At 37.3% G+C, this 14,122-nt stretch overlaps 1 protein-coding gene across 2 annotated transcripts; it reads left to right on the forward strand.

Annotated features, from left to right (window-relative positions):
* The first annotated feature begins 956 nt into the window (after window positions 1–956).
* On the forward strand, window positions 957–7,263 carry LOC762600. 2 transcript variants are annotated; one of them, XM_011684774.2, is made up of 2 exons: window positions 957–1,021; window positions 3,838–7,263. In XM_011684774.2, exon 2 carries the CDS (start codon window positions 3,878–3,880, stop codon window positions 6,707–6,709), a length of 2,832 nt encoding a protein of 943 aa, XP_011683076.2. In that variant the 5' UTR covers window positions 957–1,021; window positions 3,838–3,877; the 3' UTR covers window positions 6,710–7,263. The 2 variants fall into 2 exon arrangements, with proteins under 2 accessions (XP_011683076.2, XP_030847889.1); XM_030992029.1 differs by lacking the exon at window positions 957–1,021 and adding an exon at window positions 1,129–1,242.
* The last annotated feature ends 6,859 nt before the right edge of the window (window positions 7,264–14,122 follow it).

Below are 14,122 nucleotides of genomic sequence, written 5' to 3' on the forward strand. Positions count from 1 at the left end.
AAAAGGGGCACTTATAAGAATGAAAATAGGGCATACAGAGGAAAAGAGGCAATTGTCAAAATATAAGGGACACCTCTCGGTTTGAAAAGAGGCACTCCGATGAGAATGGAAAGGAGCACTTATTACAATGAAGGAAAATGGACACGTCCCGAAGGAAAAGAGGCACCTACGAGATTTTAATAGAGGCATCTATTAGAGGTGTCAGAGGGGTATTTAGGAGAAGGGGGAGTGGCTCTTATTAAAAAAAGAAAAGGGGCATTTATCAAAAAATGGCACTTGTTATAAAGAAAAAAAAGCACATATCAGAGGTAAGAAGTAGCAATCAGATGAGAAGGGGCACTTGTCATAAAGGGAAGGGGCACTTATTTCAAAAGAAAAGTGCACTTGTTAAAGTAAAATGGGCACCTCTCGAATTTGAATAGGGGTAATTGTCATAGGTGCAGGGGGCACTTATCAGAGGGGGAAAGAGACACTTATATGAATGTGGAACGGGGCACCCATTAGAAATAAAAAGGGGCACTTATCTAAAGTATAAAATGAAGGGGCATTTCAGGGGTACTCGAAAGCGTGAAGCCACTGTACACTGCCCACTGCCCCTCCCCCCCCCCCCCCCCCCCCCCCTCCGCCGCCTCTGGTAACATTCAATTAATAAGTAATTAGGAGATATAATTAGACACAATAACGTATCTACGGGGGAGAGGGGGGGGGGGATTAGGGCAAGAAAAGTAAGGGGAAAACAAATCACTATTTCCTTCCACCTCCTCCTACTCATCATCAATGATCTCAGCATCACCATCATCATCAGTCTCGTCATCCTCGTCGTCGTTATCATCTCCATCATCTTCATGATCGAGGAGTTATACTCTCTTGATCTTTGTACCTTCAGCTCCAGTTAGACACCCCGTATATTTTCCTTCTAAATTTTGTCATCCAACATACCATAGTCGTCATTTGAGTTCGAGAATGCCGACTACTGATTTCTGAAGGCAGTTTGTCAGCTATTTTACACCAAATCGTAATGGTAAATATCGTTATTGGTTCCATATATCTATGTTAGATAGATGCGTGTGTATTTTTTTCATAACATTTTCCAAAATTTATGAAAGAGGTTTAGTTTTATGATAAAAGAAAAATAAACTCGAGACGATCGTGATGGTTACGGGATTTCAACGGACAGGCACGGACAAGCGTCGGGGACTCAGTGGGGTCATCTGGTCAGGAAGGCAGGATGGCAAAGGCGTGGTGTGTGAATGTTAACTGCTACTGCTAGCTGTTTTGACTTTTGTGATGTGGATTTTGGTTTTAGCTTTGTGTTGCAATTAAATTTTAATAATGTTCACCTAGACTAGTTTGCATCTAGCAAAACTGTTCTAACTTCTATACACAAGCAGGAACAGCTGGTCCGAGAATTAGGATCATCCGCATAAACGAGGACGTTTTATTTTCTTCGGCACTCTGCAGGTTTCAGGTTCTAGCTTAGACCGAATTTTCCGTCTCTTTCGTTCGTTAGCCTCTTATTGGGGTAGGGTCGGCTCTCTCTTTAGAGACCGAACCAGACTATCCCGCGAAATGTGTAGGGTTATGTGGGCAAATCAGAACACCAAACTTGCAAAACTTATCCCCGAATTACTCCTTTCGCAGGATGCATATCTGATGCCTTTTATATTGTAAATTATGTTAAAACTTAACTACTTCGGTTTCACTTACCAACTTGACTGAAATAATCCGTTTAATGGTCCATTTTTACGAAATTATGGGTCAAAATCGATATCCATGATAAAAATCTTGCAGCGGGCGTTTAAACTCTCGCTGCGCATGACGTCATCTAAATCACAACCCTTCTACTACGCCGAAGGCAAAATGATTATAACGGAAAAACTGTGCACGAGCGACGAGTTCGTAATGACATGACAGTTTTTCTGTTATAATCATTTTGCCTTCGGCGTAGACTAGAAGGGTTGTGATTTAGATGACGTCATGCGCAGCGAGAGTTTAAACGCCCGCTGCAAGATTTTTATCATGGATATCGATTTTGACCCATAATTTCGTAAAAATGGACCATTAAACGGATTATTTCAGTCAAGTTGGTAAGTGGAACCGAAGTAGTTAAGTTTTAACATAATTTACAATATAAAAGGCATCAGATATGCATCCTGCGAAAGGAGTAATTCGGGGATAAGTTTTGCAAGTTTGGTGTTCTGATTTGCCCACATAACCCTACACATTTCGCGGGATAGTCTGTTTCGGTCTCTAAAGAGAGAGCCGACCCTACCCCAATAAAATTAAGAGGCTAACGAACGAAAGAGACAAAAAATTCGGTCTAGTTCTAGCTAAGCCTAAGGTTTCTCCTGACAACATGCTGTAAAAAAATATTTGTTTGCATTCTCATTTCACACGTACATGTAGATGTACTGTATGTGGCTGACTGAAGTCAAAACTTATCCAAATCCACACAAACTACAGAAAATTGCCAAACCTACGTGTTACACACGTACAATGGATCAACATAGACAATCTGACGATGGCAATTTTGGGACTGCTCATTGACATTGGTTGATATCATTTGCGGGTGGAAACACCAAAGGGAGATGCGAGCTGGTCTGGTGGTGTGTTCACTTGGTCAGCTCTCTGTCTTCGCCTACAAACTGGCTCACGCCTCTTGGATGGTGTCATTAATTATTAAAGGTACTAGGCCTAAGTCTATGTCCTATTTGCAAGCCCAAAAAATGAAAAGGTTAAATTCCAACGGCATTTGAAAGACAAACTAATTTAGAACTTCCCTCACAATGAAGGGGCTTGAAAGTGGCTTTTAGTGGGAAAATAACGACCATCAGTTGTCAAATCAACTGAAGTGATTGCAATCACCTAAGTAATAGTCTGATTTTCATATCCTTTTACCGAATTGTCATACATTTTGTGCTGCACAAAGATTCAATCAGTTTGATTTTGGCCATTGCAAGAAGTGGGTTATTTATACAGACAAATGCTCATGTACATATGTTACAGCTCGGTTTATGTATGTTATTACTTATTACCAAAGAAAAAAAAGGATGTCTGTCAGTCACTCAATAGTGTCTGACAGTGAAGTCTAGAAGATTTGAATACTAGGACACTGCTAATGTTTAAATTTCACAGATAGGACATACATGACATATATTCATAACTCCTGCAAAGTTCTAAAGAAATTGATGTTGGCTGCAAAAGGGACATACCGTAGTATCTTTAAAGGTCGGTCCCCAGATGTAAATAAATGATTGATACATGTCTGTAAAAACCTAATCATACACATACACATAATGTTTTCTCTTGAGAAATATATAAATCATATGGTCTAAATTTGATACAAATCTATTTCTTCATCAACAACCAAGAGGTAAATGGAAATTACTCCAACCTCAAAAGGTACATCACAGGGTTGTTAGTTTGTGTTTGATTGTTTACACTTTCAAAAATTAATAACTTTGTTCTGTTTTATCTGATTTTGCTCAAACTTTTATCGATCTGTTTCTCACATTTTTTTCTTTTTCTTTTCCCTAAAACCAGCTTATTATCGAGGTGGATTTCCCCTTTAAATAGTGATCAAACCCATGCTGTACTACCAAGTAGATGTGTTATATGTCAAAATTATTATCAGCTTATTCTCAAATTTGTAGTGAGCACATGCAAGTTATACACTACGAGTGCTGCATTTCACCACTTGAGATAACACCTTCAGTAGAAAATACATCAATAATTGTTTTGTCCATGCTTAAATTTTTATTTTAACAGTTGAATTCCATGAAACTTTGTATTTTTGATAATTTTTAATCATAGCTTTTCAATTAATTCTCTTTCTAGCTATGACAAACGGAACACCACATCATAAAAGCAAACAGCCATGACGCACCAGCGAGGCACTGCCGCTAGTTCCTTTGAAGTGGCTCCAACCAGTGATGTCAATTATTCAAGCAGAGATGACGGGACCAGCCGACATGGTGAAACCAAGTCCACATCCATGGTACCCGAAGCCAAGTCCACAGTATCCTTCCTCTACAACAAGCATGTCCTACCAGCTGCCATACCTGGACTGCTCTTCATCTTCACAATGGCCGGTGAGCTTCTCCTGGCCATTCTGACCATTGGAGCTCTGGTCATTTACTTCATGGTCAGCGGAGATTCTCAACAGAATGCTTTAATATCCTACATCTGCACCTTTGTGGCAGCTCAGATGGCTGTCCTGTACTCCTGTCTTCCACTCGTCTGGATCTCCTTGTTCAACGTTCCGCTGCTGATGCTCCTAAACATGTTCCTTGGTCTGACCGGCGCATGGGGACTTGTCCAGTTTCCTTTCTTAGTCAACAACCAACCCAAACTGGCACAGACCATAGAGATGGGACTCTTCTCTCTGTATCCTCTAGTGTCGGTAGGACTCGTGACCTGGCTGTTAGCTTACCTGACGTCAGTCAAGGTCGCGCTGTACGTGGCAGTCATCTATGGCTTCCTTCTCCTACGGATCTTCTTCAAACCAGCAATATCATCATTCTACAAACTGAACCCAGAGCAGACGAGCCGAAATCAGATTTTAGGCAACGCAGAAGCTGCAACAGTTCTTATCGTGTATGTCGGGTTTCCCTTTTTCTTATATCTAATTTCACACATAATGACATTACTGCATGGCAATATCCTTGCCCTTTTAGAATTGTTGCTCATAGCCTGTCTCCCTTGTTTTCTAACAACATTGGTACAGCTTCGTGGAATCTATGAACAATTTAACAACACTGTAACTCAGGTAATATATGCCAGAATAATACTTGGTTTTACGACTCTTATTTTGTCCTGTGGGATTGTACATCAATTAGGCCTATCATCTGTAACATCGTGGTTGTTCCCAGCTATCCTCTCCTACACGTTGCTTGGTTTCTCATTGTCAAAGGGAAGACGGTTTTTAGTCGCATCTAGAATTCTGACTCTCTCAACTGTGCTTATCACATCCTACGCCGTCTATCAAGTCGTACCTTCATCTCTTGAAATACCATCTCTATCACCACATCTTCTTACCTTTCTTCTAATCCTCAACGCAGCAACATCTGTAACATGTGTCTTGCTAGCTAGAACCAAGTATTCTGCTTATCTCTCACTCTGCATTCTAATGCAGACAGCATTACTTGTCCATTCAGAATGCTTCCTCCTGTCTCGAGGCCTCTATCTGCATTATCTTGCTGTATTAACCTTCCTGCTTCAGATGTATGTGCTTGCCAGGCTACATGCGAGCTCAAAGGTCACCCATCTTTGCCTTTGGTTGACTACCAGTATTCACTCAATGAAGCTTCCTTTTTTCTTACTATACGTTTTAAGATTATCAGAAAGTGAGACCCATTTTGGAACTCTTGCCAGTTACAGTTGCGTTGCGTTGGTAGTAATCACCATGAGGATCCTTGTATATGAAGATCAAGAGGAACTTCCACCAAAGAAAATCATTGGATACCTATTCTTTACAGCTGTTAGTGTACCTACTTTTATCTTGAATGTGATGCTACCTGTGGTACTGCAATTTTCAGACCACTTAAACTTTGTGGCGGTCTTGCTCTTGGTTTTGATGGTGACTAGTCTTATTGCATGTAAGCTGACCAAGTGCAATATGAAGCAGAACCCCAATGGTTTTAGAGTGAGTGGATTGATGTTGTTTCTCAGTGGGTTTTCATTGCTAATGCAAGCGCCGGTCGTGAAGGAACACATGTCTTTGTGGTCAGTCATCATGATAGAGATGGCTGCTGTGCTTCTCTTGGCCAGTTCGTGTTCCTTGATCCCGCCTCCTCATCCTCGACTCTACGCCACAGTTGGAGGGCTGCTTCTTGGGATACCTGTAGGTGTGACTGCATGTGGGTTCGTAGAGCCTTTGGCTAGTCGGTTGTCCAGCGTTGCATATGCTGCGCTCTGTGTCGAGGTCCTCATCATGTTGCTACTGCTGTGGAGATACTCCATTGAATGGAAGGATAGGAATCTCACACATTTAGTCAAGGATTACTTCCTGCATGCGACCTTTACTGCTTTCTTCATGACCTCGCTATCTATTTTCCTCGAAAACCTTCTCAATCTCACTAAACCATCATGGTGGGATGCTCTCTCAGAGGTTCCGTCAACATCCTTCTTGTGCACTATCTATGGCATCCTTGCAATCACTCTCAGACTCTTCTGTCTCAAGTGGCAGCTTCAGAATCCTTTCACCTACAAACCAGGTCTGATCCCAACCTACGGCAACATCCTCACCATCATAACCTACCTTTTGGCAGTCCTCAGCAACCCTATCCCATTTGCCGAGATATGGAATTCTGGAGCATCCATCATCCTCCTCTGCCTGCAGCAGGACCTCACAATGTTCCCCAACTTCCGGGCACCCATGCGAACCAGTACTATCTTTGCCGTTTGCATGTGCCAATTCTTGTTCTTCTCCTTCAAGTACTCCCTTCTGTGTACGGATTTGATTGGTGTCTTTGCCATCCTGGAGGTCCTAACCCTGCCTCTCAGTATTCCATCTCTCATCGTCATGACGATAGTCCTGTCACAACCTCTCAAATTAATCATGCCAGAACAAACGGTCATACTGTGTACACCTCTCCCTGTCCTCGTATTTTCATTTGGTAACAGTTACGCGAGTTGGGTACTTTCTGGAACGAGCTTTGTCTGTGGTGTTTATCTTTTGCAAAAGACCTCTTTTGGCATGCAAGTTTGAAATAATTGTATGATATTTTCAAATACTTAATAATTATGTGGGAGCTGCAATAAGTCTTAAACTTTACCAATTTTAAGCCTTGAAATGTTCCAGTTTCATATGTTGTTTTATTGCATCTTCTGTGCACATACATTGTGTGTCCTTTGATTGTTTTGTCTCATGCTAGATTGTTCTCGTTCATTTATTCACATGCTGATCACAAACTGTGTTTTCAAATTAATTTGATTATTCGGAAGGGGAGTACTGGAAAGCTAATTTTGGCTACATGTATATTGTATTGCTTTCTTTTTAAAATACCCATGATTATATCTTTACACATTATTGGTACTTTTCTTTTAAGTGTTAGATTTATGAATGATAAGCAGTATTGACATTTTTATGAAATTTTATGAAACAGTACTACATGTATTTTACACAATTTTGCTGAGAAGCTTCTTTTATCTTATAGATTGAAAGTTCTGAATACAATGACATTATGAATATCCTATGTAACTTCTTTTTAAATAGAACCTTGAATTTGGAACTTTAATAAATTCTTAGACCAATATTCAATGAATCTTAGCCATTCACAGGCGTTAGATTTCAAGTTCACATGAGATGATGTATGAGTGATTTTTTGCTTGCGCTGTTTGGCTTTTACAAAAGACCTCCTTTGGAATGCATGTGTGAAATGGCTATATGAACACTTAAATCAAGCATTAAATTAAACAGTACAACAGGTTCAAAACTATTTGCTTGAATACTAAAGATGAAGTTGAGTTCTGGTCATGCGATTGCATTGTGAAAGAAACGGTGTGGAACCGACCAGAAAAGGTTGATCATCTAGCATATAAGAATTTGTGTGTATTGCAAGGTTCTGGAATCATCAAAATGGTAAGAAATTTGGCCAAGTCTTGGTAAAGTTACAAACACTGTACACAGAAAAATGTATATGGGACTACACGAACACGTGGCGTAAAAAGCCGCCCCCCCCCCCCCCCCCGATTTTTACGATGTTACATGCATATTTAGAATATAAAGGCATTTGAAGAGCCATGCTTTTCAGGGAACATGTCTTAACTGATGTTCTTCCACACTTGCATAATAAGAATGAGTAATGCTCACAAATTATTTTTCACCTCTTCCCAGAACTCAACCTTCTCTTAAAACTGGCAAAAGGCTAGAAAAGTCAAGAACTGCATATCCCAGGCATTAGTTTTCAACTTCACATTAAGTAAGGTACCTGTTTGTGAGCAAAATGAAAGCAAAAACAAACAGAATACTAATTCTTGATTGTGGGATTTTGTGGCAGATGTAATGGAGGATAGTTTTATCATTGTGAATTGAATGCTGAAGTCAAAAAGTATGTCACAAGTTTCCAATTCAAACACTGTATTTTGAAAAATGGTACTTAAGTTGTTGAAATGTGTGTAACTTGTAAAGTACTTTTTTTTTATTGTGTACTGAAACTAGATATTTATACCTTGTTCTCCTTTTCTGTGTTGATGCTGAATATAATTATTGATGTATTTGTATCAAGACCACTTTATGTACGATATAAGGATGTGGCATTACGGTACATGTATTTTCAAACTCAAATGTGTGAGTACAGTATGGCATGCTGAGGGTTTTATGTTTCTTCTTATGGAATTCATGTACATGTACTTGTATCAGAATTTAATAAAACATGTTTTAAACATAGGGAGTTATCGTTAAATCAGTCAAATAGATCCATAAAGTTCAAGTGATTAAGAGTTGTGAAAATATCTTGAGTTACATTAAATTATTCAATGGGGTTCAGTGTATGTTTCATTGGGATTCAGTGTATACTATGTTTCATTGGGATTCAGTGTATGTTTCAATGGGGTTCAGTGTATGTTTCAATGGGGTTCAGTGTACATTTCAATTGGATTCGGGTACATTTCAATGGGGTTCAGTGTATGTTTCAATGGGATTCAGTGTATGTTTCATTGGGATTTAGTGTATATTTCATTGGGATTCAGTGTATATTTCATTGGGACTCAGTGTATGTTTCATTGGGATTCAATGTACATTTCAATTGGATTCAGTGTATATTTTAATTTTTCAACAGTTACCCGGTACTGAATCTAAGAGTAGGGGCATCACTAGACCCTTTTTAAATGGGGGGGGGGGGCAATGTCTGTACTTAATTGATTAATTGTAAGCTGACATTTTTCAAATACCGGTAGGCAAAGAAAGGGGGAAAAAAATATTTGTTAATGATTCTTGGCTTTGCTAACCATTTTTTCTTCTTCAATGGTTGTCACAAATTCAACGATCTCCTTAGGTTATGCCTGTGTTGAGAGAGGGAAACATGATTTTTGTATTATATTTACACTAGCCAAATGCTCAGTCTCCTTTTATTGAAAACTTCTTGTACAAATCAAATGCTATTTTATTGTTTTATCTACATGTATTATTGCTAGAAAGGATCTCGTATCACTATAGAAATCATAGTGAGTCTACCTCCAGACACTTTGAAAGCAATGAAATGTGATAATTAACGAAATAATTCATTGGTGCAAAATATGATTGAAACGACTGTGACTTTGCGATACCTTTTTGTAGGTAGTATTGTCATAATATCTGTGAATTTGTAAATATGTACATGTAATTTATGGTTATACATTTTAATACTGCCATTTCTGCATTCATATCTATACACTATGTAAAGTAAATTACAATTTTGGTAATGTTAGCAAGGGAGTTAAACCTGTGCCTATGAGGATGTGAGTGGAGGTAGCGATTAATAAAAACTTTTAAAAAAAATCATATTACATTATTTATCTTTGAAGGGAGAAAAAGATGATGTCGCACAATGATTAGGGAAAACTAGAAAATTTAAATGTCCAACAAGTGTGCAATTGTACAGAAACTTTTACCAATATAACGAAGAGGTAACCAGTATTTAAGATTTTTATAATTATTGAATTTTCAATCTATCCCAATGCAACAATTTTTTTATGTGACCTTGAAGAAATTTGTAAAGTATGTCATCTTTTTAGCAATCAAATGTCATCGACCATGAGCAATGCAAGTCCACCGATATATTTATGTATCTTTTTAATTGTAAATACTCAATTTTTCAAGTGGAAAATCGCTGATTTGTTTGAATGATAAAAGTAACAAAAGAGAACTAGATTGTGTGTGCTCTTCCAGTTCTTTCAGTATTGTCTTTAAAAGTGGGGCTGACGAGAAAAAAGCAAAAGAGAGGAAAGAGTGTGCATTGTTACAAGTGAGGTGTACTTGTAATTAATGGACCTAAACCTTTTCGGGAAAGAACTTAATAATTTCTACAGAAAGAGAATCTGCTTCATGCAATGCAGGAATTGGATAAATTCTAAATAAGATCGGAAACAGTATGGGTTCAAAAGGACACAAAACGCTTTTAGACGAGTGGTTGAAAGTTGAAGACATTTCAAATACCTTTGCAAACAAGGATTTCTTGCATTGATGCTTGATTGCGATTAGTACAGTGCGATCGTTTGAAAAGATATCAAGTTTTTTTTGCCCATGGTATGATTGAGTGTGAATAGTAAAGTGCAGATGCTTTGAATTGATAACTGCCCTTACGACAACCAATATAGTAAAAAATCGAGTGTGGGGGGGGGGGGGGGGGGGGGGGTCATTCAGCCTGAAATATGATATTAAAATCGATGGTGCATTGTAGTCCAATGCCTGGACTGTTTCCATGTTGCCTGACCCCAATCTGCCCACATTGCTGTGCAGAGAGGGTCCTTTCATTCATACCAATGGATGTGAATCTTGGGGATCACGCAATTAGTGGAGACATCATACTCTGTGCAGGATGTGTGTATGGAAGGGGATGAAGATGAAGTGAAGAAGAAAACAAATTCTAGAAGTTAAAGGGATCCGGTAACTTTGTCTCAGATTCTGAAACAAAATTCTGGATTTAGCTCATGACGCAATGATAATTATAAACCTTTAGGTTAGTCAGGAACCCCATGACTTTTACAAGCCGATCGCCTGTCTGATTTTCAAGATATTTATGATTGGAATTACAAATTTTGAAAACCGTTCACCTGACGGTTTTCATAACACTACAGTCTATTGGGGAAAATGTTTATGGTAAAACCGGTCACTCAAAGATTTTTACTTATTTGAGGCACTTCTTGATCATTTTGAAGCGCAATTTTTTTAGGGCTTCAATATTACACCATATCACAGACACTGATAACACGTATGGCCGTGTATCTCAGATTTAACATTGTTAAACGATCCCTTTAATAATAAGGCCTCCTTCAGATATGATGTGGCAAAACCATGGCTTTTCTCATGATGATGTGAAGTATAATGCATTTCACATTTCTGTATCTTGCAACACAGGGCTCTGTGAACTGAATACGTGCAGGACCTTTGTTGCAAGGACAAAAGAGAATGCTGTGTTTCTAGGGGGGGGGGGGGGGCGGTGGGTTACCGCATCGTATCTGAACAAGCCTTAAAATGTAGCAACTACCAGTACAAGTACAGTACCTTGCATGATAGCGACTACCAGTTCCTTACATGAACGCGTAATCTGGAAACAGTATTTGAACTTCATTATAAAAACTAAAATCATGTCTGTTCACTCCATCACAACGAGTCGTACAAATCAAAAAAACAGTTTCACACCACAAAATTTCATGTCTGAACATTTTTTTTCTCTTTAATTTTCTATAAATATATAATTTGTTGATCAATATACAGAATGAAGTAATAACAATGAATGAATGAAAGCCATACAATATGAAATAAAATGGATGTAAACATGATAGAATACATATTGGCTAAGAATAGTACAGAATTTAACATTTTTTTCTTCCTTTTTTTTACAATTGTCATTATACAGTAGTTCAGGGTAAATTCAATAAGGCCTCACAAAGGCATACAATTATGTATATGCAGCAAAACATTCCTATTAACATGTTTATTTGTAATTACTATCTTCAAATCAATTCTTGCTTCATAGGGACAAATCTCAGTGATCAAGCTTTTTTGTATCATAATTTATTATAAAAGACAAGATACTTTTTTGTTTCATCACATCAAATCCCTGTCATAAATGCTCCACGTATAATGGAATCAATGACAATGATTTCTGCTATTGTGTTTTCATTTTGAATACAGTTTCGTCTGGCTTTGAAAGGGATAGGTAACTATACTGCTGAAGAATAGTTCATAGCCCGAGTCCACTGCAGGCAATTTGTTTATTTGGTAACTCTGGCATCATAGTAAAATATGCCACTCAATATTATCAATTTTATTCATCAACATTAGCATGTTTATTTATCAACTTTATCATTTTTATTTATAAACTTTATACTATCATTAGTATCAATTAAATCAGGTACAAGTTTGCAAACGATAGGAAGCAGGGAATACAGGTTGCTACAACAAGGGGCAATGGAAAGTAATAAGAAATTATAAGCTTGTACAAAGTATGTGATCTTTGTATAAATAGACGACTTATAAAACAAGTTTTGTTTCGAGTTGTAGCACAGTAGAGAAGGATGAAACAATGTTTTTAGATACATAATAAAAAATCACTTTGCATTGCTATGGTTACAATAGCTGTAGTTAACACATGATAAACTCTGGTGACGTGATAAGAGAATTCTAGATCGTCTACTACACCAGTTTACTCACCCATATTTTCAAAATATTTTGAAAGGCTTGCATTTTCTCAAAAGAGCATTCTTGATTTGAATAAACACAATGCATATTAAAAACATTGAATTGAAACATTATTCTCTAGTTGTTTGCCATCAAGCAAGTTCCATTATTTTGTTTCTTTTGTTATGCAGGCAACCAAAAAAATCATAGTCTCTTTCCCCCTTAAAATATAAAAATCACGTTGAACTTTGAAGCGAACATTCCGAAAAGAAAAGGAGCATGTAACCTCTAGAGTTTCATTAAAATCATTGCTCTCAAATCAATATGATAGCACCAATAACATTAAAACAATAAACAGAAACTAATTGTAATGCACAAGATGAGAATCTTCTCAGTGTAATTCAAATCAAACATAAATTTGATTACGATGTATGCCTTCATACAATTCACACACAACATGATAACCCATCAGAAAAGATGTTTGCGATCTGTTCCTGGTTTCAACTTGTTTCCTTAAATTACCATTATTTTCGCATTCAGGACTCGGGACAATATAAAAATAATGTCTTCTTTTACACTCCTCATTCTTTATACATTTCCACTTTCTTTCATCCACTCATTCTCGCTATTTTTTTTTATTTTTTTATTTTTTTTGGGGGGGGGGGGGTTGCTTCTATTTAAATATCTGAATACAATAATGAATTTCAGTATTCTTAATTTAGTACATTAATCAAGTATGAATGATGTGAATATTCATAGAATATTCATAGAATATGCAGTTTACAGCTTCTGAATGTTTAAGTTCTGTTCATAAAATTGTCATTCGTTACTTGAGCGTATACAGTACACGTATTTGAGAATTTTGATCAATTTAGAGCAATAGCCATTCTACATCAGACAGGACCATCAAGTGTTTTGAGTCTAAAATGAAACAATCACAACAAGAGAACATGATGTAAGCTAAAGCAGTCCCCCTCAAATTTTCCGCATCACTGACTTTTTGAAGTCAATCAATAATCCATTAAAACAATAAAAAACAAACATTAATAAAGAATATATGATTATATCCATTTAAAAATATTACATCTGTTAGTATTGTACATTAAGATGCGTGAGAACTAGCATCTTCAATATTAAAAAAAAAGGATATTGGGATCAATTCATTTCAAATTCATTTGCCTGCCTTCTTAATGACATAAATGTAGATCTTTCTGTCTCTCTTTCTGTCTCTCTCTCTCTCTCTCTCTCCAAACACTCCACCATTCTACCATCACATGATTTGCTTTATCAAATTGATTTAATTTTCAATTACTTTAATTACTTTTAATCTATTTCATATGTCCTTTCAGATCATAAAAACCCTTGATTTGAATTCTCCATCTGGGGCCCGTTTCATAAAACTTTTTATCAATAACAAATGCTTAATTTCTATGATAAATTTGCTCTCAGCCAATCAGATGCCATGATTCAGTAGCTTATAACAGTAGCTTGTAACATGTTATTGATATCGCGTTTTATGAAACAGGGCCCTGGTCTTCAAACAAAATTATTCAATCAGAGTGTATTTTCAAAATTTCTTCCAGCCGCACCCATATAAAACTAGATGGATCTTCGACTGGGCGCAGTTGAGAATGATGCCTCCCCCATGGAGCGATTTTACAAACCAAAACAGAAGCAACTTTTAAAATTCAATTTTGATTGTCATCAGTGACAAATGACAACCAATCAGAAGCAAGGATTATAGTAGCTTATAACAAAAACTGTAATTTGTCACTGATGACAAGTTTTGTGGAACGCCCC

This window comes from Strongylocentrotus purpuratus, unplaced genomic scaffold (genome assembly GCF_000002235.5).
Source record: "Strongylocentrotus purpuratus isolate Spur 01 unplaced genomic scaffold, Spur_5.0 spur5_scaffold_2, whole genome shotgun sequence".
Lineage (NCBI taxonomy): Eukaryota > Metazoa > Echinodermata > Echinoidea > Camarodonta > Strongylocentrotidae > Strongylocentrotus > Strongylocentrotus purpuratus.

Excerpts from the sequence above, each read along its gene's own strand:
- LOC762600 (XM_011684774.2), top strand. The coding sequence starts at position 3,878 with ATGACGCACCAGCGAGGCACTGCCGCTAGTTCCTTTGAAGTGGCTCCA.